The sequence below is a fragment of the Falco rusticolus genome, chromosome W (genome assembly GCF_015220075.1).
Source record: "Falco rusticolus isolate bFalRus1 chromosome W, bFalRus1.pri, whole genome shotgun sequence".
Lineage (NCBI taxonomy): Eukaryota > Metazoa > Chordata > Aves > Falconiformes > Falconidae > Falco > Falco rusticolus.
Window position 1 is genome coordinate 23,711,820 of NC_051209.1, and position 26,088 is coordinate 23,737,907.

At 39.5% G+C, this 26,088-nt stretch overlaps 1 protein-coding gene across 3 annotated transcripts; it reads right to left on the bottom strand.

Moving 5' to 3' along the window:
* Positions 1-605: 605 nt before the first annotated feature.
* On the bottom strand, positions 606-25,261 carry LOC119140858 (mesoderm induction early response protein 3-like). 3 transcript variants are annotated; one of them, XM_037372494.1, is made up of 13 exons: positions 25,052-25,261; positions 24,304-24,328; positions 21,939-22,087; positions 16,237-16,371; positions 14,748-14,868; positions 12,746-12,831; positions 12,533-12,605; positions 9,930-10,081; positions 9,389-9,470; positions 5,383-5,474; positions 3,298-3,425; positions 2,967-3,112; positions 606-2,870 (listed from the first exon to the last, which is right to left on the bottom strand). In XM_037372494.1, the coding sequence occupies exons 1-13, from the start codon at positions 25,058-25,060 to the stop codon at positions 2,413-2,415; spliced, it is 1,656 nt and encodes a 551-aa protein (XP_037228391.1). In that variant the 5' UTR covers positions 25,061-25,261; the 3' UTR covers positions 606-2,412. The 3 variants fall into 3 exon arrangements, with proteins under 3 accessions (XP_037228391.1, XP_037228390.1, XP_037228392.1); XM_037372493.1 differs by having other exon boundaries at positions 5,383-5,477; XM_037372495.1 differs by having other exon boundaries at positions 5,383-5,477; positions 24,938-25,261.
* Positions 25,262-26,088: the final 827 nt, after the last annotated feature.

Consider the following 26,088-nt stretch of genomic DNA (forward strand, 5'->3'; position numbering starts at 1 on the left):
CAGTTATCTTCATGTGACTTTCAAAACGCAATTATTTTAATAAACAGTAACAAGTTCTCCATTTGAAATGTTTAAACTGAGAGAAAAATAATTAAGTCCAGCTTCTAAAAGGAAAATTCAATAAATAGCTATTTTACATGGATAAAGTCATAGTGGTACAAATTTATGAATGTCACATCAAGCATGCACAAAAATGTTACTATACACAAAAGTAGTCAGAAAATATTGAAATAGCTATCTAAAAAGATATGAAGAATTTACATATTTACAAAATCTTGCAAATTATTGCCTCATTTTAACAAGGAATTAAAAGTAAACTATACCAGCTAGCTAGCCAACAGGCTAAATAAGATCATCATTTAAAAATCTATTACAATAACTGGAATTCATTTTTCTCTCATCATTTTTTGAATTTTGGTCAAAAGTCTTATTAAATAACTAAAGTGTCCATTCAACTTGCTGACAACCCAAACCTTAGACAAGTCTGTCTACATTAAGAGCCCAGCAATGCATAGATAAATTGAATATGTTACTGCATCAGCTAATATGAATGGGCATGTTCATTTAAGTGCAACTGGTATAAGCATTCGGTCATCTTTATATGATTTTTTTTTTTTTTTTATACAGACCAGCCACTCACTGTAAACCCATAAACTTGAACGTATAACAATTATGGATTATGGCCAGTATTTTATAAAACTACATAAAATGTGCTGATTCATAAATAAAAGAAACAAGGTACACAGATCAGCACAAAACACAGCAACAAGAAGCTGACAACTTGGCTAAAAATCTCAGAGTACAACACAGGGCCAAGGCTACCCATTATTTACTGTGTACTTACTAGAATTACATATTTCAGATGTATAAGTTAAGAACTGATTACAAAGTTATCTTTACTTTTGTCCACTGTACTACACTAGTTTGTTTCAATATGGTAAATGTGCTATTGCATAAACACTTCAAAGCCATCTTCATTACAATGCTGTAAAGAAAACTCCATGCACTGCATCCAAAACTCAGGATGTCAATGCAGTTCACAGTATGCATAATAAATACCCTCTTCCCTTTCTAATATTAAAGTCACTAATTACTCAACATAACCTTGAAGCAACTATTACAAATATCAACAATGCAAGCTTAATCACTTCAATAATGAAAACAAGTTAGTGGCAATTAAATTTGTAATACAAACAGTGCAAAGAAAATATGGAGGGAAAGGGGTAATCCTATCAAAGTAATGTTCTCCCACAAGAATTAGAACAAACATTTGCAAGACAAACATCATGGATGGCTAAATTGCACTCAATGTTCAAAATAAAAATTTATTGAAGTTAAATAGTTGCTTTTATGGGAAACATTTTTACTCCACCTTCCCTATGTGACTAAGGTAGCGAGGTGCCATTTTTGAGCCAATGACTTGCCAAAACAAGTAAATGCAATCCACAAAGACTTTCAAATGTATACTTCAAGGTTCTACTACTGCTATATAAACTAGGTAGTCCCTCAAAACTGTAACGCTTTGAACTGCAGTGCTCCAAACAATTTAAGATGCCTTCCAAAATGTAGACTGTTTAACAGCAAATCCTAAGCTGTGCAGACTGTAGCTTTATACATCAGCTGCCTTAGGAAAGTTGTTACACAGGTGCATTAATCTTCAAATTTGTGGACAAAACCCATCTGAATACCATAGCCTAAAAAGCATCTGTTTAAGAAAGTAAGTTTAAAGTACACAGATATCTCTGGCAGCATAATTACTTCTGTGTAAGGTAGCCATAGCCTATAATCTTGCAACAACATCCAAGTGTAGGTCTTCATACTTTCTTTACTCATGTTAAATCCCTTGTGCTAGCTTCCACCAAGATGAACTTGCTGGTTTTTTTTAAACTGAAGTGCTCTAGTTTAATATCACATGAGAGAAGGTTCCATTTTAAAGAACATCCTTGTATGTTTGTGCAGTTTAAGTTCAAGAAACCCATCCCTGCCTTTAGAAGAAAAAATAAAATAAGCTACGTTGAGCAGAGATCAGGATTGGTACCTGTAAATGTTGTTATTACACTGCATCCATTACAGCAAAAGAAACAGACTAAAAAGCCACTCCAATCAGTTCAAAACTTCTGTGCTGGTTTTGAAATGGTGGCTTCTGTCTACAGACTTTAAAAGTAAAAATTGAAGCAGAGCTTAAAGCTGCACCACAGGGTTCTCTTAGTCCCAAACTCTGCCGAACATTTCCACATTTATGGACTGAGAAAAGAAATTACTCTTGATAAATCAAGATATAGTTCTATACATAAAAAGACATCACTGATGTCAAACTTCAAACTTCCAGTGAAAGACTAAGAAAACTTGATAGCTCTCATCAAGTTTACTACTACTGCATAAAGTACCCACTGTTTGTTTAGCTTTCCACAGTCATTCTGAGTGAAGGGCAGTATGTTGGTGAAGAGTGTGGGTATTGATAAAACCATTTGTTTCATTTGCAGATAGACTGCTGAATTCAGCCACCGAAACAGCCATTTTGGCACTGGTAATATGGCGTGTGTGGTTCTCAAAGTCCAAACCAAGGTTATTTACAGAGACATCATTCATGTAAGATTCTGGGACAGCAATTCCCATTTTCAATCGTTTTGCAGGTCTTTCTGTCTCCTCACTGCACATGTTCATTGTGTTTAGCTCTGAATGATAAAAGCCAGTCTCAAATAAATTAAAACAATCACTTTCACCATTACTAGGCAAGTTAAGCAATTCTTCTGTTCCAACAGGCACATGATTAACTGGTGCTCGGGGTAAGCTGTCCATAGGAGGAAAGGCATCATCTAGGCAGTTCACATCTGAAGTGTGGCAGGCTGTAACTACACTGTTTGTCAATGCTGGAAAAAAGATGAACACAAAAACCTGTTTATATAGTTACAAGAAAAAGTGGTTTGGTTTTTTTTGGGGGGGTTGTTTTTTTCTCCTCAGTTTACCTGTGAACTCATTGGCAGTGATAGAGTTCAGAATGTTTAGCTGTTGATCAGGAATGGTTTCTGTTCGAGTATTAGATGTTAAGGCTGAAGAATGTACTGCTCCACCAAGAGCTTCTGTTTCATCTACCAAACGATCCATGTAGTCCCTTAAAGAATACAGCATTCATAATGGGTTATTTAACAGGAAAACAAGGCCTAAAAATGATGATGGATTTAATTTCAGTTACCATAACCACTGCAGCATTACACTGCAGTGATGGGAAGAAAAAAAAAAGATAATCTACATTTATAATTTGCAACAGAAAATATATTCCAATAACATTTAACTTACGTAACTCCTGGATGATGGTTATATCTCTTCTTTCCAAATCTTGTTTGCTGAGCAAAGTAATCATAACGTTCTGACTTCTTCCACATGTAATAGAAAGCCACACACTCGGCAACTGTTCTGGTTCTTACCTAAAAGGCAGCAAGAAGAATTAGCAAGATTATGCAAAGAACTAAGCTTTGTAATCTCCCCAATCCCCATATTCCTGCAATATTATGGTTTTACTGTTCTAGTATCTGGAACAAACCAATTAAAATCAGGAGACTTGAAAAGAGATCTAGTTTCAAATTTCTTTACCAAGAGGATGGTCAAACACTGCAGCAGTCTTCCTAGAGAGGTGGTCAATGCCCCAAGCTAGTCAGTGTTTAAGAGGCATTTGGCCAATGACCTTAGTAACGTGCTTTAATTTTGGTCAGCCCTGAAGTGGTCAGGCAGTTGACTAGATGATCATTGTAGGTCCCTTCCAGCTAAAATAGTTTATTCTCAATAAGTATTACATCTGTTCTATTGTATGAATTATTGTTTATTTAACTAGATTAAAACTGTATCTACATCTGAAGCATTTCAGTTCATGGTTTAAAAAATTGTTATATAGGTTATAAGACAGACTCTCTTAAGATTGAAAAAACTAAGCAAATCAATGACCAAAAAGAAGTGAAGCAGAAAAGACTTTGTTATTTAGACAAATTCTGGTCCGTACTGACAGATAGATCAACTCACATGCTTTATTGCATATTGGGAAAAATATTTCTAAATTATTTCTTTGTATCTCTGGTGAATTACTGTTTATTGGTAAGGTCCATCTAAAATTTGAAACACCCAAATATTTACCATAAAACAAGTTAAGCCAAGTGTTAAGCAGGATTATCTGACTGTTCTTGAACAGCAACCACAGCCCTATCCAGTATACAACAAAAACACCATTCTCCTAAAGAAAAAAAAATTGTCATGGTTTAACCCCAGCCAGCAACTAAACACCACACAGCTGCTTGCTCCCTCCCCCACCAGTGGACAGAGGTGGGGGAAGAAATGGAAGGGTAGAAATACGAAAACCAGGGCGACAGAGGGGTGGGCAGGGCATTACAGCCCAAGAAAAACAAGTGATGCAAATGAAAACAGAGTTGCTCACCACCAACCAACCAATGCCCAGCCAGTCCCCAAGCAACAGCAGCCCCTACCAACCTTCACTCCCACAGTTTTATTGCTCGGCACATCATCATATAGTATAGAATATCCCTTTGGTCAGTTAGGGTCAGCAGTTCCAGTTGTGTCCCCTTCCTGACCTCTTGTGCACCTCCAGCCTACTTGCTGGTGGGGCAAGTGTGAGGAGCATAAAAGGCCTTGATTCTGTATAAGCACTGCTCAGCAGTAACTAAAACATCAGTGTGTTATCAACACTATTTTCAGCACAAATCCTAAACATAGCCCCATACAAACTACTATGAAGAAAATTAACTCTATCCCAGCCAAAACCAGTACAAAATCTCAAGGTGGTATCCTCCATACAGGAGGAGATGGTACAGAAAGTTTGGGAACATACATATTGTCAACTGTACTAAATAATACATATATTTCATTAAAAAAATATAAAAATATCCAATTCCCATTCTTCAGGCACAGAGGAGTCAATCAGAAGCAATCCAGATCAAGATTAGAATTCCTTCGTTGGCCAGAAACCAGCATACTGATGGATGACTACACTTTCTGAAAACACAAAGAACTAAGCCTGTTCCTGGTGAATTAAATATTTTTATCACCTGGAGGGTGTAAAGATGCATTTTCCCCTCCCACAGCCATGGTATGGAAATACTATACTTCTAGGAGAGGCAGACATGTAAACTAAAGTATAATATAAATGGAAGTAATATCAACATAAGTAAATTTCAGAGATCATACATGGACTCATCTTGCAATACCTAGCATTTCCAATGACATTGGAGGTAAAATTAGCACAAAAATGCCAAGCCCATTTTAATATGTTGGTTCTTATTTCACTCTTCTGCATGGCTTCCAAAAAATGCATTGCTTTTACAAATTTTCAGCATCATATCATCTACTAACTCTTCCATTTAACTGTAAAATACTAACCTTGTTTTTCTGTATGAGATGAAAGTCTTTTCCATAAATCAGAAGTGCATGTTCAAAGCTTCTGCATTCTTCTTCTGTCCATGCTGTCATCTCTTCTGGACAATTGCAAAAGTAGCATGATAAATATTTCAATTCACTAACCTTTTACAGAGAATAAAGTATTTGTGTTGCTAATGCATGAATATCCATACTCACTCTAAAAGCCCCAATAGTTCAGTCAGTCAGACCCATGTCCTTTACTGTACAGATATCCTACTTGAAATCTAATATTCTTGTTTATAAAGACTCATAAGAGTCTGATTTCTGAAGTTTTTTTATCCTGGAGGGCAAAGGACATTCAAAAGACTTTATTTATTATTTCTTTAGTTTGTCATCAAAAATCCAGGATTTGATAATCTCATTGATATCTTAGGGTGTTATTTTTCTGAATATTTCTTCTTGCATTAGATAAAGAACAGTGGCTGTTGAAAAAAAAGAGTGAAGGAACAACCTCTCTTTAAGATAAAAGTGAACTTTAGTTTTACAAATTAAAACAAAAAGAGTTACTAAAACAGAGCAAGAGTTTTAAAACAAAGTAGCTCAAACTATTTGAGTAGGTCAGTTTTGTCTCAAGTATTGTTGCTTCCCTATCTTTATTATATATGGACACAAAGCCATAATCATGGAGGGATTCAGGCATCTTACATTCATAATGGTGATTTGTTCAGCTGTCATTTAAAGCTGGGGGGGGCGGGACAAAAACAGAAAACAGCCAACAGACACATTTCAAAACATTTCTGGAATCAGACACTGAGACACTGGAACCAAGACCTTTCAGCTCCCAGATGAAGGTGATAATCATTCCACTACAAGGCCATTCCCCCCCCCCCCCCACACACACACACAAATTTTGCATTCCTTACTATGGAGTTCTCAAGATTCAATAAGAAGAGAAGATCCCCACATAAAGTCTCGCTGTTAAGAAATTATCTTGGGAGATGTGGATTTTAACTCCCATCTTGAGAATAGCAGTGAACTTCAGTGGGTAGAGTAGATCATAGCACAATGGTTACTCTAAGAGACAGGCACTAACAGTACTATCCTTTACCATTTTTAATGGGGTTATAAATCCAATCTGACTTGGGGGAGGTACTAGCCCTTGGTACAAAATTTGGGGCTCCGATACCTCTGCCCATTTGTGTATTTTTCAATCCCAAAACAAGAATCTGAATCCTAGAGAGGCGCATGGTTTAGGATACAACCCTACAACTGTTACTTCCTTATTGTTTAGCTCTACACTCTTCTTGTATGAGAGCTTTCTAAAGCACTACTCTGATATTCCTTATTGTTCCCTTCAGCTTTACTTTAGATACTTAACTTTCACAGCACCTAAATTGTAAACAGTCAAATTCCCTTTGGATCCAGTTCCAAGTAGAAAATATCTGCCCGAATACCAAGTTATACCAGGGTTCATTTCTGCTTTATGCAACACACATTAAAACACAGAACAAAGAACAGCCTTTACTAAATTATAAACTCTGATTTTAATTAAAGGGAGTAATAAAGTTAGGGACAGAAAAAGATGGAAGCTCATTTTCTGTTGTAAACTCGAGCAACTCTCTCCACACTCTAAAGACCTATAGAACTATATGGTACAACCAACTTAGGATTGACATAGCACAATGCTAGTACAGCAACGAAGAGTATGACTCACATGGCCAGCTATGTTCTCCTGATTCTGATATAGATGTCATCATATTATAATTGATCAAACACAAAAAGGAAGCCTACAGAGGGTGGAAGCAAGGACAGGTAGCCTGGGAGGAATACAGAGAAGTTGTCTGAGCAGCCAGGGATCAGGTTAGGCAAGCTAAAGCCCTGATAGAAGCTTTTCTTGTTGCCCTTGACATCCCTGGCCAGATGTAATTCTATAGGTATGTCAGTGATAAAAAGAATAATAGGGAAAATGTGAGCCCTCTCCAGAGGGAAATGGGAGACCTGGTTACCCAGGATATGGAGAAAGCTGAGGTACTACTTTTTTGCCTTGGTCTTCACTAGCAAGTACTCCAGCCACACTGCTCAAGAGACAGAAGGCAAAGGCAGCAACTGGGAAAATGAAGAACTGCCTGTTATGGGAAAAGATCAAGCCTGAGACCATCTAAGGAACCTGAAGGTGCACAAGTCCATGGGACCTGATGAGATGCATCCGCAGGTCACAAGGGAACTGGTGGATGAAGTGGCTAAGCCACTATCCATCATATTTGAGAAGTCGTGGCAGTCTGGTGAAGTACCCACAGACTGGAAAGGTGAAAAATAGGCCAATTTTTAAAAAGGGAAATAAGAATGGCCTGTAGTTTCCCAGGTCTGTCAGTCTCACCTTGATGCCTGGCAAGATCACCGAGCCGATCCTCCTGGAAACTACACTAAGGCACATGAAAAATAAGGAGATGATTAGAGACAGCTAATATGACTTCACTAAGGGCAAATCGTGCCTAACAAGTCTGGTGGCCTTCTACGACTGGGTTACAGCATTAACGAATCAGGGAAGAGCAACTGATATCATCTACCTGGAATTGTGCAAAGTTTTTGACACTGTCCCGGCACAGCATCCTTGTCTCGAAATTGGAGAGACATGGATTTGACAGGCAGACCACTCTGTGAATAAAGAATTGGCTGGATGGTCACACTCAAAAAGAGTTGCAGTCAACAGCTCGATGCCGAAGTGGAGACTAGCGACAAGTAGCATTCCTCAGGGGATGGTATTAGGACCGATGCTGTTCAAAATCTTTGTTGGCGACATAGACACAGGTATTAAGTGCACCCTCATCAAGTTTACCAATGACACCGAGCTGAGCGGTGCACTTGACACACTGGATAGAAGGGATGCCACCCAGAAGGACCTTAACAGGTTTGAGAAGTGGACCCATATGAACCTCATGAAGTTCAACAAGGCCAAGCGCAAGGTCCTGCACGTGGGTCAGGGCAATCCCAAACACAAATACAGGCTGGGCAGAGAATGGATTGAGAGCAGCTCTGAGAAGGCCTTGAGGGTGCTGGTGGACGAGAAGCTCAACACAAGCCAGCAAAATGCGCTTGCAGCCCAGGAAGCCAACCAAATCCTGGGCTGCATCAGAAGAAGCATGGCCAGCAGGTCGAGGGAGGTAATGCTCCCCCTCTACTCCACTCTCACGAGACCCCCCCCACCTGGAGTACTGCATTCAGCTCTGGGGCCCCCAGCATGAGGAGGACATGGACCTGTTGGACCGAGTCCAGAGGAGGGCCATGAAGATGATCAGAGGGCTGGATCACCTCTCCTATGAAGAAAGGCTGAGAGAGGTGGGGTTGCTCAGCCTCGAGAAGAGAAGGCTCTGAGGAGACCTTATAGCAGCCTTCCAGTACCTAAAGGGGGCCTACAAGAAAGCTGGAGAGGGACTTTTTTACAAGGGCATGTAGCCATAGGACAGAGGGTAATGGCTTTAAGCCGAAAGAGAGTAGGGTTTAGATTAGACATTAGGAAGAACTTCTTTACTGTGAGGCTGGTGAGGCACTGGAACAGGTTGCCCAGAGAAGCCTGTGGATGCCTCATCCCTGGGAGTGTTCAAGGCCAGGCTGGATGGGGCTTTGAGCAGCCTAGTCTAGTGGAAGGTGTCCCTGCCCATGGCAGGGGGGTTGGAACTACATGGTCTTTAAGGTCCCTTCCAACCCAAACCATTCTATGATCTCAAAAAGATACTGTAAATATGGGTGAGAACTGCCTCACAGGAGCAAAATCATGACTCCCCCCATCCTTCTCCTCAGTCTGTGCTGTTTTTAAAACAGCAATGGAAGAAAAGGTGTAAAAGCTGATCCTGCAATGTTTATACAAGTTGCAGACTTCTCCAGCAGAAATTTCCATCTGGCCACTGGTCAGATTATACATAATCCATGGAAAGGGATGTGCTTGTCAATCTGAATCTCACTCAAGGTTTTTCTACACAACTTATTTTCTTCCAAATGTACATTTCTTAAAACGCAGGTATTCTCTTACCCTGAGATGCCTTTCCATTTGAGCAGTATCTCTCAATTGCTTCTTTAACATTATGGCTACTTTTGAGAAGTTCATATAGTGCCTATAAAATATAAGAAGTCTTTAGAGTAAAAGTTTGCAAATATCCAATCTAAACTTCGGAAACTAGCCTTTCAGCAAGCATATCTAATATAAAAAAAAAAAAGAGGATTTATCTTTATACAGGATGAAAGTTTTAAAACAACCATCAAAAGCAAAACCATCCAAAAAGTTGAGTCAAGGTTTAATTAAGCAAGTGTAAAAACATTTTATGCAATTATAAGAAAATCTGGATTTGTCAACAGCATGGCAATCAGAAACGTCACAGATCACAACACTACAAGTATTAGCATGTTGGCAATTTTAAGCATGTTCTTAAAGTTACAAATAAGATCCTGACCCCAATAACATCTATACAGAAAAAAGAAATTTAATATTGCTGCCTTTATAATACAAGGCAGAGAAAGAGAACGCATAGTAATTCCATTTGCGACACTGCTTTGTAACAGGATATAAAACATACTTGTTCATTGTCCCGTGTATGTAGTCCTTCAGGAATTCTACCAATCATGTTTTCATTTCCTGTTCTTAAGGAGGTTTCAAAAAGGTATTCTTTAACTTTACTTTCTGAGATCACATCAGGTTTCCAGAGTAAATGGTCTTCATTTTCATAGGCTGTTAAAAACCAGAAATCCATTAATGCCAGGTGTGACATTTGTAAGGCTATAGCATAAAAAGCTATTTCACAAAGACAAAGAACAGGAATACAGAAGTAATCAAATCAAGCACCATCATGCTACTTTTAAATTGCAACTCAATTTTTCCCCAAAAGTCTCAGTTAAGAGACAGACTCTGCAGTGTGGTATGGCAAAGAAATTCAGGTTCCATGAGGATGAGATAAGGGATTGAACTCTTGAGACAGAGTCTTTACAGAGGAGCAGCTTGTTGACAGCTAGATGATTCAAGTCAAATTATGCATATGTATTAATCATCTTCATATAAACAAACTAGCAAAACCACTCAGTTTTACTCAGACGTTTTCAACAAATAAGCTACAGTTTACAGTAAATTAGTGCAGGATATTAATTTAATATTTCAAATATTACATATAAAAGAGACTGTGGCTACTTATCATTTTCAACTAAAATTTGCCAAAACTTTAACAGAATGGAAATCTAGGTCTCAACGTGGTAATTTCTTTTTCTGTTCACTAACAATCAAATGCTGTTAACTTGTACGTTCCATACCTTACAAGCAATCAGGATGCATAGTCCTCCTTCATAGTATACTGAAATCATGTATACACTTCAAGTAGCTTATTTGAAAGACAATATACTGTAAATATTCAAGAGTTGGCCTGAACCTTTGTCTGTGCACACATTTAAATTCTAGATTAAACTAGAAATCCTTTATTCTGATCAATAGATGTTAATAACATTACACATAATGCTTCATGTACTCTTGGCAATGCAAAATGAGTTATTAAATTCAAACACACACAAGCATAATGGCAATTACAGTAGAAGAGATGAAAATTTTAAAATCTCCTGTAAAACTGCAGGAAAGAATTTTAAGCTGAGGCGAGGAATAAAATTACAACTCCTTTGAAAGTTCTGTTATAGCTTAAGAACATGAAAAGCTTTTCGACATTTTACAAGTGTAAGGTTTATAGAAGAGCAAAACTGTCTTCTAACAAAGTACTGGTATCTGGGACTACATAGCAGAAATATAAGTCCCTGTCTGCCATCACAAGCTCTTCAGTGAGTACAGAAGAGGCTTTCACAGAATCCTCTACCCATACAGCCAGGTCCAACCTCTCTGAGCACTGCTGATCCTCAGCTTCAACCTCCATTATCAACTAAGACAACCCAGCACTTCTTGCTGGAGTCCATGCCTGATATTCTCAGGAGAAGCTCCTCAGGCTTTCCCATCTGGGAACTACCTCTGCTCTTGGCCATGCCAGTGAACAATACTCTCAGTGGTTCTCTCTAGCACCACTTCATTCCAGACAAAGTTGTCAGATTAATGCCTTCCTGATCGTCCTCCGGTTATTGGCCCTTCCCTAGTTCTCGGCCAAGGAGAAGTCAAGATGTGTAAATAGTAAAAGGACTATACAAGATAAATCTGGTTCTTATTCCTCCATTTCTTACAACTGGTAAGCATCACGCCTGAATCTTAGAAAAGAGGAAACTTCCCTAGGTCTCTTAAGCAACACCAGAAATGTTCACTTGCTAACGCTTCCAGCTCCATCCATACGAAATGTTCTTCTCTATTGCAAAGGATCATTCTTCAAAAAGCAGTTGACAATGGTGAAAAGACTTGATATACTTCAGTAGAATGATATTCCCATGAAGTGTTACAGTTCAAACAACTTACAGAAGAAAAAACAGAATGCCTTTCATTTATTAACATATCCTCCAAACTGTTCCTTAATTTCACAACTGTTCCACCCATGAGCAAATTTCTTTCAATATTTGCTTTTTGAATTCCACAGCTATGTGCTATACTTTTCTCTTAGTGAAAGTCTCTAAAGATACCAAATAAAACTCCATTAAGTTATTTTTTCTACTCTAGCACAATTGCAGTTTTTAACCAAAATCTACATAGAAATATCATCATACTTAAAACACCTTGTATTTTAAAAAATACGATGTATCAGGACATCTAATCATGCTATAGAAATTTAAAAGTTTATTGCTTTTTCATATTCATTTTGTAACCCACACTGTTGTGCTTGCCAAAAAACAAGCAAAGAAAAATAGCTTACATTGAAGATCTTCAAAACATTAAGTTACATGCTCATAGCCCAGTTATGACTGATTAAAATGTTTCCTTGATCCACAGTTTGTTACCTCCTAATATTACTAGATACTTCAGAACTAACGCTGTAATCCATCCTCCTATGTCTTCTTGAGAGTCTCCTCTGAAAGTTGTAGAATCACACTTCCAAGATATAATTATGTGGTTGTGTTACTTCAGTTGACAAGGGTTTTTTTTGTTTGTTTGTTTGTTTGTAAGGTCTCTGAGACTTTAAGACATTGAATTTATAAGACAAATTTAAATAACGTTTTTCCATCAACTGCTATGTAGAAACATAAGATAAGTAAAACAGTCAGAACAACTTACCCTTTTCATTATCACTGTATCTGCCAAGGTAAGGTGGAATTTCAGCCTGATACTGCAAACCAATCATGATTTCCTGAAGATGTAACAAAAAAAAAAAAAAAAAAAAAATCACAAGAGAATTAAGGTACTATTTTAGATACGTACTATAAATCTTAATGCATTTTTCTTAATAGTAAAGTTTTTCCTTAACTTTTTAAATGATATAGTTATTACCTTTCTCAACTCTTCAGATGAATTACCACTGTCTGCCTCTACGTCTTCACCATCCGATTCCTTATCTCCATCACACGTAGTGTTTGCTTCAGACACAAAGAAGTTTGGTTTTAGCTAGGAAGAATTTTCAGTTCAAACATAGAACTGCCAGATATTCTTTACTTTTGAAAGGAACCCCTGCTTTTATTCTGGAAGACATCCATCATGAGTCTGTTGATCTACATTTTTATCAAACTAGCACAAAGTCAGAAAGCACTGGTACTTGTATATTGCAGAACTGAAACATTTATTATTACTGCAACTGAGACAATTACTATATTTCTAACAGTCAAAAGGAAGTGAGATAATCTTATTCCTTTTTAATATTTTTTTCCTTAGGAAGAAATACAGTAGAGCACTCCAAGTAATTCAAATACAGTACTCCACAGAATAACTCATGTTTTAGAATCTGGAATGCTGTGGTACTGGGTTCTGAAGTAATTCTATTTTTTATTTTATTCCTGGCAGAATGAAATCTACAGTTCTGATAAGATTAAAGCTATTTTGTATTCTCAATTTTCAGTAACAACACGCTCATAAGTAGGGTTGCAATTTTAGCTTCATCACAACTAAATAGAATCATTGTACAGTCTTGACTATTGCCTCTGATGTTAGGCTGAGGCTCCTCTTCTAGAGTCATTACTACAATCACCAGTCTATCTCTTTTTGCTGTTGGAAGTAGCAGGCAAGAAGCTAACATGAATGCATGAAACAACAATATGCCTGGATAATAACATGCAATTATTTTTTCCAGTTAATCCAGATTTAATAAAATAGTCTACGTGTTAGATGTTAGAGAAATGGACAGGGATCAGAAAAAAAAAATAATATATGAAACTTTCAACAGCACAGAAATCTGACATATCCTTCCCTGAAACGGTGGATATTCAATTTTAAAATGCCCAAAAGTTCTAACAGAGAAAGAGTAACATTCTGATAGAAAACCATGAGAGCTGAAAGCAAGGATGACTGTTTCTTAATCCTGAGTAAGATGAGTGGACTCATTTTTTTCCATAAAGCTGCCAGGCATTCAGTGTCATATTCATTAACGCTTAAATATTGCTTGTGAAAAGTGCCAGCAAGGTTGGGGTTTGCTTAACTAAAAAAGGGCATTATAAACTTTAAAGGTTTTTGTATCTCTCTCTCAATAAAAATGTCTTGCATAACACAATCAGCAGCATGCAAAGGGCTACAATTGGTGATGACTGAGACAGCACATCCCCTTTATCATCCCCCTTCTCTAGTGGGATGAAATCCCCCAGAAACAGCTCAAGATACTTGCCAAATTAAAACTATAATAAAAACCCTCCACGTCGCCTATTGCGGTTCATTTGTTCATTGGGGTATTAGAGTTGGAACAATAAGAAATATCTTTGTCCAGATTGGATAAACGAACAACTGGTTCTTGGATCTTTCCCATAATAGCTCCACGGGTAGTAAAATTTTGGTGGTCATGGGTTCATAGGCCCCATCCCATATAAAACCACTTTGGCTTATGAAGTCCCATGGAAAACTGTTGAATGTGTGAAGGAAAATTACCACAAAGAAACCATGTCCTAGTTCACATCCACAGGCTGAATGAAGGAGTCACTGGTTTAAAAGCAGCAGCAAAAATTTCAGTTGAGAAACACTAATTTAAAAGAATGGGCTACATATTAGTGTCATTCACTAACATATTGAAAATCACAAAGAGTATTCCTCAATACATTAACTATTAATTATGAAAAGTTACTGTATTTGTAGAAAAATTAATTGTACTTGTGCTTTGAGACAGTACTAAATATAGGTCTTTCAGGTAATCAATAATACCAACCAAAGACAACATTAATGTACAACATCCTGCAAAGCACTGTGTCTCAATTCCCAGTAAAGTCAGCATAACTCTGCAATTTTGATATTTTAAACTAGGAAGGTATATATAATGCTAAGACTTTGAGTACTATTATAGAATTAGGTTTCCTACATCTTAATGGCCGAGGAAAGAAGTTGGTAGCCTCATGTGAAGTAACTGATGGCGTCAAGTCGTCAGCAGAGGACTGTGTTTCTTCATCATCACCCGACAAGAGGTCTTTAGCTATTTCCTCCTGTATCATTAAAATAAAACCTCAGACTATTAAGAATAGACTGGTGAGCATTTAGATTCAGCAAATTCTAAGTTCCATTTAAATTAATTTTTATCATAAGCAAATCTAGCAGATCATCTTCTCTTAAGTAAAAAGCTAGTTCATTCCTAAATCTCAGAATAAATATAACCATTAATTTCAGAGTTGAACACAGGGGGTCATTTCCCCCTTGTCTTCTATTAAAATAAATGCACAAGTAGTAACCTCTGCAAGCATCAAATCTCAGATGTTCCTCCAACTGCTTCCAATGGAAAATGCCAGTGGAAATCTTTAAAATTCTGAAATTCTGTCATTCTTTGCATCACAGATATACTAAAGTTCTACCAGGCTGTTACCCCTTGGGCGGGGGGGGGGGGGGGGGGGGGGGGGGGGGGCACATTTCCTCCACTAGCAGACATTTGAATCCCTCTGTATAGATTAGGGAGGGAGAGAACTGTATTAGACAAGCCAACTACATTTCTGTAGCCTCAACTCAATCATGACTCCTAATGAGAGTCAGATGTGCAGTCATCTACTTTCTGTGGAGTTTCATTTCATCATATTTAGAGAAAGTAAAAAAAAAAACCAAACAAAAACCACATACTTACTACCTACAGATTTTATAATTCAAATTACTAACAGCATATGCCTTATAGCAAAAAATCAGATTAAATTCTCAGAATTCAAAGCTAGCCTGCAAACCAAAAAAGCTGAAGTTTAATTTTTTTTTTTATATTCAACAACGCAACACAGTCATTGCACATAAAACAATCTCTCCCTCACCTCCCAATTATATGCATTTGGAAGGAACATTCCAAAGCATTCAGGAGTGCATTTTCAAGTTATCCACAAAGGTTTGATATATTATATGTATGTTGGAAGTCAAAATTATTTCTGGATGTTGCATACATTAAAACAAAAATACAAATCCTTTCAGAAAAATCCCACTTCTATAAAAAAAGAAATCTATTTAAAGTTCACTAGATGTGTTTTTAGAAGAACCATCACCTTATTAATTTCTCATTTGTAGTAATATATTGCCACTAAAGTTACTACGCATGTGTGTGATAATTATAATTATAATTAGATTCAGATCCTCAATATCTTTGAAAAAGAATGAATTCAGAGTAGAATCACAGAATCATTTAGGTTGGAAAAGACCTTTAAGATAAGAGTCCAACCATAAACCTAATGCTGCCAAGTCCATCACTAATACAGTAACTCTTAATTGTATATTGAAAATGACAAAGACATGTATTTTGTAACATCAGGAAATAGTGAAATGGAATTTAAGGTCACCTGGATTTCTGCTTTTAAGCCACAACAGAGGGGAAAATAGTTCTGACTTACTTTATCTAGAGTCATATCTGGAAGTTCATCTGCAAGTTCACTTGGAGAGCTATCCACACTGGAAGTGGCCATAACTGGAATTGCGGGTTCATAGCCATAGAATGCCAGTAAGTCTTCCAATGGCATGTTTCCTTCCTAATACAAGGAGATATACAGACATTTTAACAGCTAAATATTTGTAAACAGTTCAGGCCTAAAAGAATAAGACATATTTTGAAAAACAAAAGACAAACTTAATTGAAGGGAGGAATCCTGATTAAAAATCTAAAATATTTTCAGGTACAGGACTGAAATAATTCATAACCATGTCTCTTGGCATATAATGAAGTCCCATCAAGCTATTGAAGAAAATAATTTACTGCATGTAATTAAGGAGTAATTATTAAAAGTTTCCTCCTTATCCAATTCATATTGTAGAACAGGATTTGCCTATATTTCTTCAAGAGAGAAGATATACTAGAAACACTAACAATCCCCCTACGAGCAAGAAACAAAGAAAATCTTGAAGACTTTAGTCATATATAGTTACACCTGCAAGTGTACAGAACACCACAGAAGTAAACCAATACAGCAACTTTTTACCCCTCCTTTCCACCTTCTGCAAAATATATTTCATGATGACTGTTGAGAAGGTTTTGTGGTTTAACCTCAGCTAGCAACTAAACACCACGCAGCCACTCACTTGCTGCCCCCTTGGTGGGAAAGAGGAGAGAAACAGAAGGGTAAAAGTGAGAAAGAAGCTTGTGGGTCAAGATAAAGAGAGTTTAATTTTTAAATATTTCTTTTTAATAAACATAAGGAAAAGGAGAAAAAAACCAAAAACAACAAACACCACAAAACAGAGAGGGGGGAAAAACAAAACCTAAGACAGACAATTGATGCAAGTGAAAACGATTGCCATCGAGAAGCAACTGTTATCCCTGGCCAAAGTGCAAAGCACATTTTTCACATCTTGTCCTGTCCAGACTAGTTCATGCAGTAGCACTTGGGCCATCTCCCCTTTAATTTGTTCAAAGGCTTGCTGCTGCTCAGGGCCCCATTCAAAGCCATCGTTCTTCCAGGTTACTCAATAGAGAGGGCTTATGATCAGACTATAACCAGGAATATGCATTCTCCAAAACCCCATGACACTTAAGAAAGACTGTGTTTCTCTTTTGTTAGCTGGTGGAGACACAGCTGTTATTTTCTTGATCACATCCATTAGGATATGACAACACCCATCCTGCCATTTTATTCCCAAAATCTGGATCTCCTGCACAGGTCCTTTGACCTTACTTTGTTTTATGGCAAAACCAGCCTTCAAAATAGTCTGGATTATTCTTCTCCCTTTCTCAAAAACTTCCTCTGCTGTGTTGCCCCACACAATGATATCACTGTATTGCAGCTGCTCCAGAGCTTCATCTGTATTAATCCACGACAAATGGTAGGACTGCATTTCCACCCCTGGGGCAGTTGATTCCTCTGGGTGTACTGGATACCCCTCCACATGAAAGCAAACTGGCCTGCACTCCACTACCAAATGCATTGGGAACACACATTAGCAATATCAATTGTTGCTTATCATTTGGCTGCCTTTGATTCCAGTTCATATTGGAGTTCTGGCACATCTGGTACAGCAGCACTGTGGCGGTGTGACTTCATTCAGACCCTGACTGTTAGCCTCCACTCTCCATTAGATTTTTGCACTGGCCATATGGGACTATTAAAAGGTGAGCAGGTCCTGATCACTGACCACTCCTTGGTTCTCCAGTCTCCATATCAGCTTATGGATGGGAACCAGGGAGTCTCAATTGGTGCAATATTGTTGCCAGTGCACTGTCACTGTAGCAATTGGCATCTGCTGTTCTTTAACCTGCAGAAACCACACCACAGAAGGATCCTCTGAGAGACCAGGCAAGGTAGACAGCTGCTTAATCTTCTCTGTACTCAAGGCAGCTATACCAAAGGTCCACCGGTACCCTTTTGGGTCCTTGAAGTTCCCTCTCTTGATGTAGTCTATGCCAAGGATGCATGGAGTCTCTGGGCCAGTCACAATGGGGTGCTTTTGCCACTCATTCCCAGTCAGGCTTATTTCAACCTCCAACACAGACAGTTCTTGGGATCCTTCTGTCACTCCAGAAATACAGATGGATCCTGCCCCTTTGTAATTTGACATTATTAGAATACATCATGCCCTGGTGTCCACCACAGCTTTATACTCCTGTGGGGCTGATGTGCCAGGCCAAACCCATGCAGTCCAGTAAAGCCAGTTGTACCTTTCCTCTATTCTTGGTCAGAGTCTTCATTACTTGATTTTTGTAACTGCAAACCAGAAGTCCCTTCATCAGGGTCAGAAGTACAATCAACCCTACACTGGAGCAGTAATTTTCCTGAATGGATAACTTTTGGCTGTTGTTTTTTTCTTGCAGTTCCTGTACCTGAGCTTCTAGTCTCCAGGTAGGTTCACCATCCCACTTCCTCATGTCCTCCCCCTATCATGCAGGAAGAACCACAGGGTTGCACATGGCATGTGCCACCAGTACCCTCCCCCTTGAACAGAAAAAGGCTGAGTCTTAATAGCAGAGACCTTGGTTGGTGTGGATGAGGAAGACCTATCCTTCCTTCTTGGATTGCTGAGACAATTCGTTGGAAAGTTTCTCCACAGCCAAAAGAGAGGCCCCTAGGGAAGAAGTGAGATTATCTTTGTATTCTTGGAGTTGGCTAGCCAATCCATCCATAGTTGGTGCCTCCATGTCTGTCCAGCTCATTATCGCCAGAGTGTTGGCATATGATGGTGTACTTCATACAAACTTTCACCATGTGGACCACATGCACTGAATTTCATCCAGGTCTTTAGATACCTGGTTGTCACACAGGTTGTTATAGATCATCTCCACCACCAATGGACCACCAATTGGTGGTCCATTTGCCTCAGGAATTTGCAAGTTCTTCCTTGAAGAGATACCTGTCCTTCACACTTGACAGGAGTCACCACCAAAGACTGAGGACTCCTGCTCTTTTTCCAATCCCTTTGTCATTGACCTTATCCCTAGGAAGGGATCTCAGCTGCCAGGTTTCCTTACCCTCTAATTCCTGACTATTGGCCCCAATATCAGCACTGGAGTAACCAGCTGAGAATTTGCTTGCCTGGTTGACAGCTGAAATCTCACAGCTCACTTAATGATAGGGATTGGGTGGTTTGTCTCATTTATGATTTCAGTCTCTTCCTCCTCTTGTTCTTGTGACTGCTCTACTGCAGAAGAGGCTGCCTCTTTGATTCTCTATCCTGCTCCCTCTTAGGAGAAGCTGCTTCATCCCTTACTAAACAAGTTGAGTTCCACTTCCATTGTTGTTTTTTTTTAGTTATAGGGGCAACTGATATAGTTGAGGGCTGAGTCTCTGGTTTAGCCACAGTGTCTTTTGGTACGTTTTCAGGTCCAGAGACCCTCTCTTTTCCTTGAGGGGGCTGAATAGTATCAAGCAGTGTTTGGTAGGTGCAGGCCAGGGCCCAGCACAATGTGATAAGTTGTGCCTCTTTGGAATAGCCAAAGCATCTTCCCCCGCACAAACATTCTATCACTTCATCAGGATTCCACACTTGCTTGGGAGTGAAGTTCCAGACCAGAGGTGAGAAGCTTTCTAGATACCTTCCCATTTTCTCCCATATGCCTTGCCACCCATAACCACACTGCCACAGGGCCTGGGTCATATTCCTAAATAGCTTAACCTTAGAAAAAGCCAAAACAATATTCCTAAGAAATACCAATACAAGTATTTTGACTACCCAAGAATGTTCAAGATGCTGAAGAGTTATTCTAACAAGGGAGAAAACATCACAAGAGGTGGTGGTGAAGGTGCTATTCTGTATTTCCTCCACAAAGAGAAAGAAGTATAATTGTTAATTGTCTCCATGCGATGGTACCCAAAGTACAGTAATGGCTTCAGTACAAAGCCCAAATACCAAATTAAGCTCAAGGCCAGCAGTTTAATAAATCTCCCAGACAAAACATCACTAAGTACTACAGAGCACAGCAAACTGCAAAAGGCAACACCAGTCTTTAACATGTACAGCAAAAAAAAGGAGCATGGCACAGATCAGATAAACTAATATTGAGAACAGATAAATCAGTATTGTGACCAGCAACTGTTAACAGATATAAATTCCTTCTAATATGCTCTGGTCAAATCGGTTATTATTTCTAACCCTCTGTGCCCTGTATTGGGCCTTGGCTGGCAACTAAACACCACACAGCTGCTTGCTCACCCCCCCAGGGGATGGGGGGGTGGGGGGGGGGGTGTCTGGGGAGAGAATCAGAATGGTAGAAGGGTAAAAGTGAAAAAAACCAAACTTGTGGGTTGAGATAAAAACAGTTAAAAATTATTATTCTTAATTATTAAAAAGTTGTAAGGAAAAAACAAAAGAAAGAAGTAGTAAAACCCAGGAAAGACAACCAATGCAAATGAAAAAAATTGCTCACCACCAACCAACACCCAGCCAGACCCCAAGCAGCAGGGCACTATGAGGAGCATAAAAGGCCTTGATTCTGTATAAGCACTGCTCGGCAGTAACTAAAACAGTGTGTTATCAACACTATTTTCAGCACAAATCCTAAACATAGCCCCAAACTACTAAGAAGAAATTTAACTCCATCCCAGCCAAAACCAGTACAGAACGCAATAGGAGAAAGATAGCTAATGATACAGAAGGAGCAAAATCAAGAGAACGGCTTGGTTTATAACTTGTTTTTTCTAACGGCTTTTGATCAAATTATTTTACTAAGTATCATACTCACATCCTAACACAATTAATAAAACAGACTGTGGAGATTTATTTTTTTTAGTTACCAGATTCAAGTCATCAAAAAATTAGAAATATTTTCCAGTATTTATACCTTTAAAGTTATATTACCTTTAAAAATTTGTTAAACTCGTACACTGATTAAATTACATTTACCCATTGTGAAGTCTTTGTAGGGCTAAGACCTTAGCTGACTAAAGAAAACAAGTAAACTCATGTCCCAGTCTTTCCAGAATTGGGACATAAAGTAACAGCGTTTAAGATAACTGGCTCTCAGTTCTTTTTCCTTTTATTATAGGGGCAATAAGATCATTTTGTGGAGTAACAACTCAATTTTAATAATTTAATAATAAATTTCAATTATTAAATTGTTCTTATCTCAACCCTTGAATTTTACATTCCTTTCTGATCCTCCTCCCCATCCCTCTGGGTGAGGGGGGAGTGAACAAGTGGCTGCATGGTGCTTGGTTGCCAGCTGGGGTTAAACCACGACACTAAAACAGGACTGTGTTTCCAGATTGGAAATAACAGAATAAAACACAGCTAGCTGTCACTTAGTAATATGTAAAACATACAATACTTTCACTTTGGAAGAGAAATTACTGAAGCAGGTTTTAGACCCCTGTCATCAAGTATCACTACTAAGTTTTATAAGTTGGAAATAAATTTAAGTGAAAAAGAATCTGAACTTAGCTTTTCAAAGATATTAGTGTTATGTTAACTTCAGCCTTTTTGTGAGGATGCACTGCTATATCTTAACCAAACCTGATTATTATTTTTTTTTATTTAAAAAAACTGCAAAGGCAGTTTGCAGGAAACTATATTATACAATACAAACTAAAGAATGGGTTGAGTGTTCTTCTCACTAAAAAAAAAAAAAGGTATAACATATACGGACATTTAGGAGAGAGTAAGTCACACTTACCTTTTCTAAATCTTCAATTTCAGAGCTGAAATTTTTGTTTTCTTCCATCATTTCCTCCTCCTCTTCAAGAGTTCGCTCATCATCATAATCATGTACCAGCATTTCAGCAGAAGGGTCAAAGTCATGATCCTCAGACGATAAAGAGCCAACTAACAAAAAAATCCTAATTTGAGTAATATTTTTTTCCCCTGTACCAACATATGAAATTACATCATAGAAAAAAAAAATAAGGTTGCATGGATTTTTGCATAGGTCAGAACACTCAGTGGAATAACTGGAACAAATTCCTAACTACCTGACAAATTCAGCTATTTTAGCTGGCCTTCCCTTTTCATACTTGTAATAGGTGCAGTTTTCTATCTTGCAGTATAGAGTACTTGGGAGAAGTATCTAAACTACTGAAACAAGGTTTCAGAAAATACAATCCCAAATTAATATTTTACTGAATAAAAGATTATTCAAAACACCCTTGAAGTCATCGTTAAAGTCCACATCACAAGATTTCAGATGCTGCAAGACACTGATTTATAGATTCTGATTCTATTTATATGGTAACTAACATAGTTTTTTCACTGATAAACAGCTAACTTGGGTTGTGAATCAGATTCCTACTAACAGCAAAATAAGCAGTGAGACTCGCTTCAGGTTAGTTTAGCCTCACAGATAAGATCTTTTATTAGAACTAATTTAATTCTTAGCACTTGATCTAAAAAAGGAAGAACATAGCAGTTTCAAGAAATAGAGGAAAATATACCAGAAATATTAAAATGCTTCTAATGAATCACATGTTAATTAACAAGTCATTGTGACAGCTGTGGTCCAACAGACTCTTTTTCATTACTCCAGAGTATACTCTTAAGTCATCAAAAAAGTACTGTTATTATCTTAAGTGTATTTTCTCAACTGTTAGAAAGGTTATCATTAGATTCAACAAGTTTCAAAGATGCAAATATTCTTCACTGTAAAGTCAGTGTTCTACAATGAAAATTACTGAAATACAGGGTGGTTTTGTTCTTCAAGGTTCGCTTTCTTAATGCTTTTAGGATGGAGAAGAGAAAAAGATTAGGATATTTCTTTCACTTCTGGTTTCCCCCTCTAATTCTTACATACTAGTGCTCTGTTGCAATTCTTGCCTTACAAGCAGCAAAGAAAAGGTTTTTCAAGAATTATTTCCACATAAAAACTTCTGTAGAAATTTTGAAGGAAATAGCTACAGATTTTCAATGCTTTTCTTCAAAAAAAAAAAAAAAAAAATAAAGCAGCATCTCTGCATTGCTTCTAGTCTTTAAGGGGACAGTTGCATATACTAACACTTCTGAGTCTTAAGGAACCTAATTAATTTTTAGCAATTATGCTAAATGTTCATTCCTTATATGCAGGTAATTAAAGTACACTTTGTCTGTTTAGCTTGCTTAAGACAATACTGTTAAAATTCATAACGCCATACTGTAGGGAAACATTCAGGCCAAAAATGCTTTTTAGTCACATGCCATTCATATTATGGTCTTATAAAACTCTCAGTATAGCTGATAATACTACTCCAATTATGACATTACATGTTGAATTTTTCTACTGTTGGTCATCACATCCTGATCCTATAGCTCTTAAAGAACCGTCAACTGCCTTCATATGTATTTATATATATGTATAGTAAAGATTACTGCTTCTAATCACTGTTCTAATTAATTTTGAGTAACTCAAGCGGAAGTTCTATTTTACTCACAGACTTTAGATAAAAAAGTACCACTTTTTAGTAGCTCTGAACACTCAATATCTCATTTGAAATATTTAAAGCCATATTCAAATAATATGAGCTCAATTAGTCTTTTTTTAACAGCCAATACTGAAAGCAGTTACACAGAAGCAAATGCATTCCCCAAATACTTCTTCATGAGTAGCTACTGATGTTAAATATGCTTGCTTGTGTAAAGTATTCCAAAGAACCTTAACAGCAGTTAAAGCCTCAAAAATTATGTAGTTATGATTTTAAACGTTTTCTGATATTATCAAGAAGTCAAAAATTTACACAAGCCTGCAGTTATCAGCAACAAGAGAAGCAGTTTCTTTCCAGGCTGTATGGCTTTACCGAGACATTGTCTTAAAAGTGCTACAGAACTTTGTTTTCATTTTGGGTTCTGAGCAGCAGATTACTAACTGCAACCAGAATTAAGGTAAGAACTCCACAGCGCATATCTCCTCTTAAAAAAAAAATAATAAATAATCAATCAGGCAGTTAGTTACATGAACATGAAGCATTAGGAAAGCTATGAGGCAACAGGGGATAACTTTGGGAAGGAGCAGAAAGGAGAACGCGGCATACGGGCAGCAGGCTAGGCGCCAGGGCAGGAGATGAGCGAGGACGAACCTGGGCTCGAACTCCCAAAGGAAGCCTGCGGGGAGAGGAGAGAGCGAGGTGAGACGCGGGCTCCCTCCAGCTCAGGAGCCAGGTAGGGGTTCTCCATTTCACGCCCCCTCCCCTCCACCCTGGAGCCGCCCCGCGTACCCCACCAGCCTCGCCTCCGGCTCCCACCCTGCTCGCCCCTCCATCCCGTTCACCCTCTCCCATCCCTCCTTCCCTCGCTCGCTCCCCACCTGCCGTTCTCCTTTCCTCCTCCCCCGGCAGAAGACCCCCAGGAGCCGCGCCCAGCCCGGCGCTCCCACTCCCTCTGGCCCCGACAGGACATGAAAGGGGCAGGCAGCGGCAGAGGGAGCCGGACCAGCCGCCTCTTCCCCGCTCCCAGCCCAGGGCTCGCTCCTCCTCCCTCTCACTGGGCGCTTCTCCATCGCCCGCGCTGCTGCGGCAGCACCACCACCGGCCCAGCCCGCGCCTCCCGGGGCCTGGTGCGGCGGACGCGCCTCCCCTCCGCGGCTTGTCGGCCGCTCACGGGCTGCGAACCCAGCACTCGTGCTGTACAGCACCCGCCGTGCGGCCTAGCCGTGCAGACTTCTACTTCCCCTACGCTGCTGGCCGCCTCACTAGCCACCCCGCGCCGCCTCACCTTCCCGGAAGCGCCTTATGGGGATGGCAATGCGGACGTGGGGGGCTTGCCGGCGGCAGGGCCCCGCAGGGAGCCAGTCGAATCTCGACGCCCCATCCCGCTTTTCCCACTCACCTCCGCCATATTGGGACGACCAGACTGAGCAACAGCGCTGCGTCGAGTGCCCGGATGGAGCTGCTAAGCCAATGGCAGCCGCCGAGCTCCAGCCGGAGCCGGCCAGAGAGAGAGGGAGGGAAGGAAGGAAGGAGCGGAGGGGTCGATGGGACTGGACTGGGGCGGAGGAGGCAATATAGGGGCGCCGCAGCCTTCCACTCTGGCCCTACTCCGCCCGAAGAGGGTGTTCGGCCCCAGTCCCCGCCCTCTCCCCGCCCCGCCGCCCGCCCGGAGAAGCCTCTGTCAGCACAGGCTGTCCGTCTCGGTGCGGGGCGAGTGGGGGTCGCTGGTGCCCTCGCTATGCTGCTTCAGGGGCCCTGAGGCTGGGTGGAGTCCCAAGTGACTCGGACACCTCCCGGTTTCGGCGCCACGTCGCGCCCGTCTGGATCGGCTTGTCTGTGACTGCCACGACTTGCAGTCCCGTTCCGGGGCCGGGAATACTGTGCGGGAACGTTACCCCACGGTCGAGTGGTACCGGTTGTGTGATCTGCTCTTCACTCCGTATTGAGCCCCTTCCTAGGTGCTGGTGTGGAGGAGGGCTAGCGTCTGAAGCAGGAAACAACATGTCAAAGCCTTCAAACCTCGCTGTTGTTGATTGTCTGGTGTGGGTTAAACAGAGAAAGTGAAATTTACTATGCAGTGGATACTGCATCTAAAAGTTGAGGCGGTTTATGTACAAAGTAATATCTACTCCTTTGTTTTAGTGGTATTTTTTGCCCTGGTACACAGGAAGTGGGAATCTGGCCATTTTCAGCTTGATACCAGACTATAAAGACTCATGCTTTAAACTCTGGAATGACATGTTTCTGCTTCTGGCCAAAATAGCGTTTGCTATACTTGCTATATCGAATATTCATCTGCTGGAGGGTGTGCATCACAGTAACACTCGGTTGCAACAGTGCCCCAGACTGTCCCATCCTGAGAATTCAGGAGGCTAAAGGCTGTATCCTGAAGTGAACAGTTTCTTTGGATGCGTCCTAAATTGGATTTGCAGACAG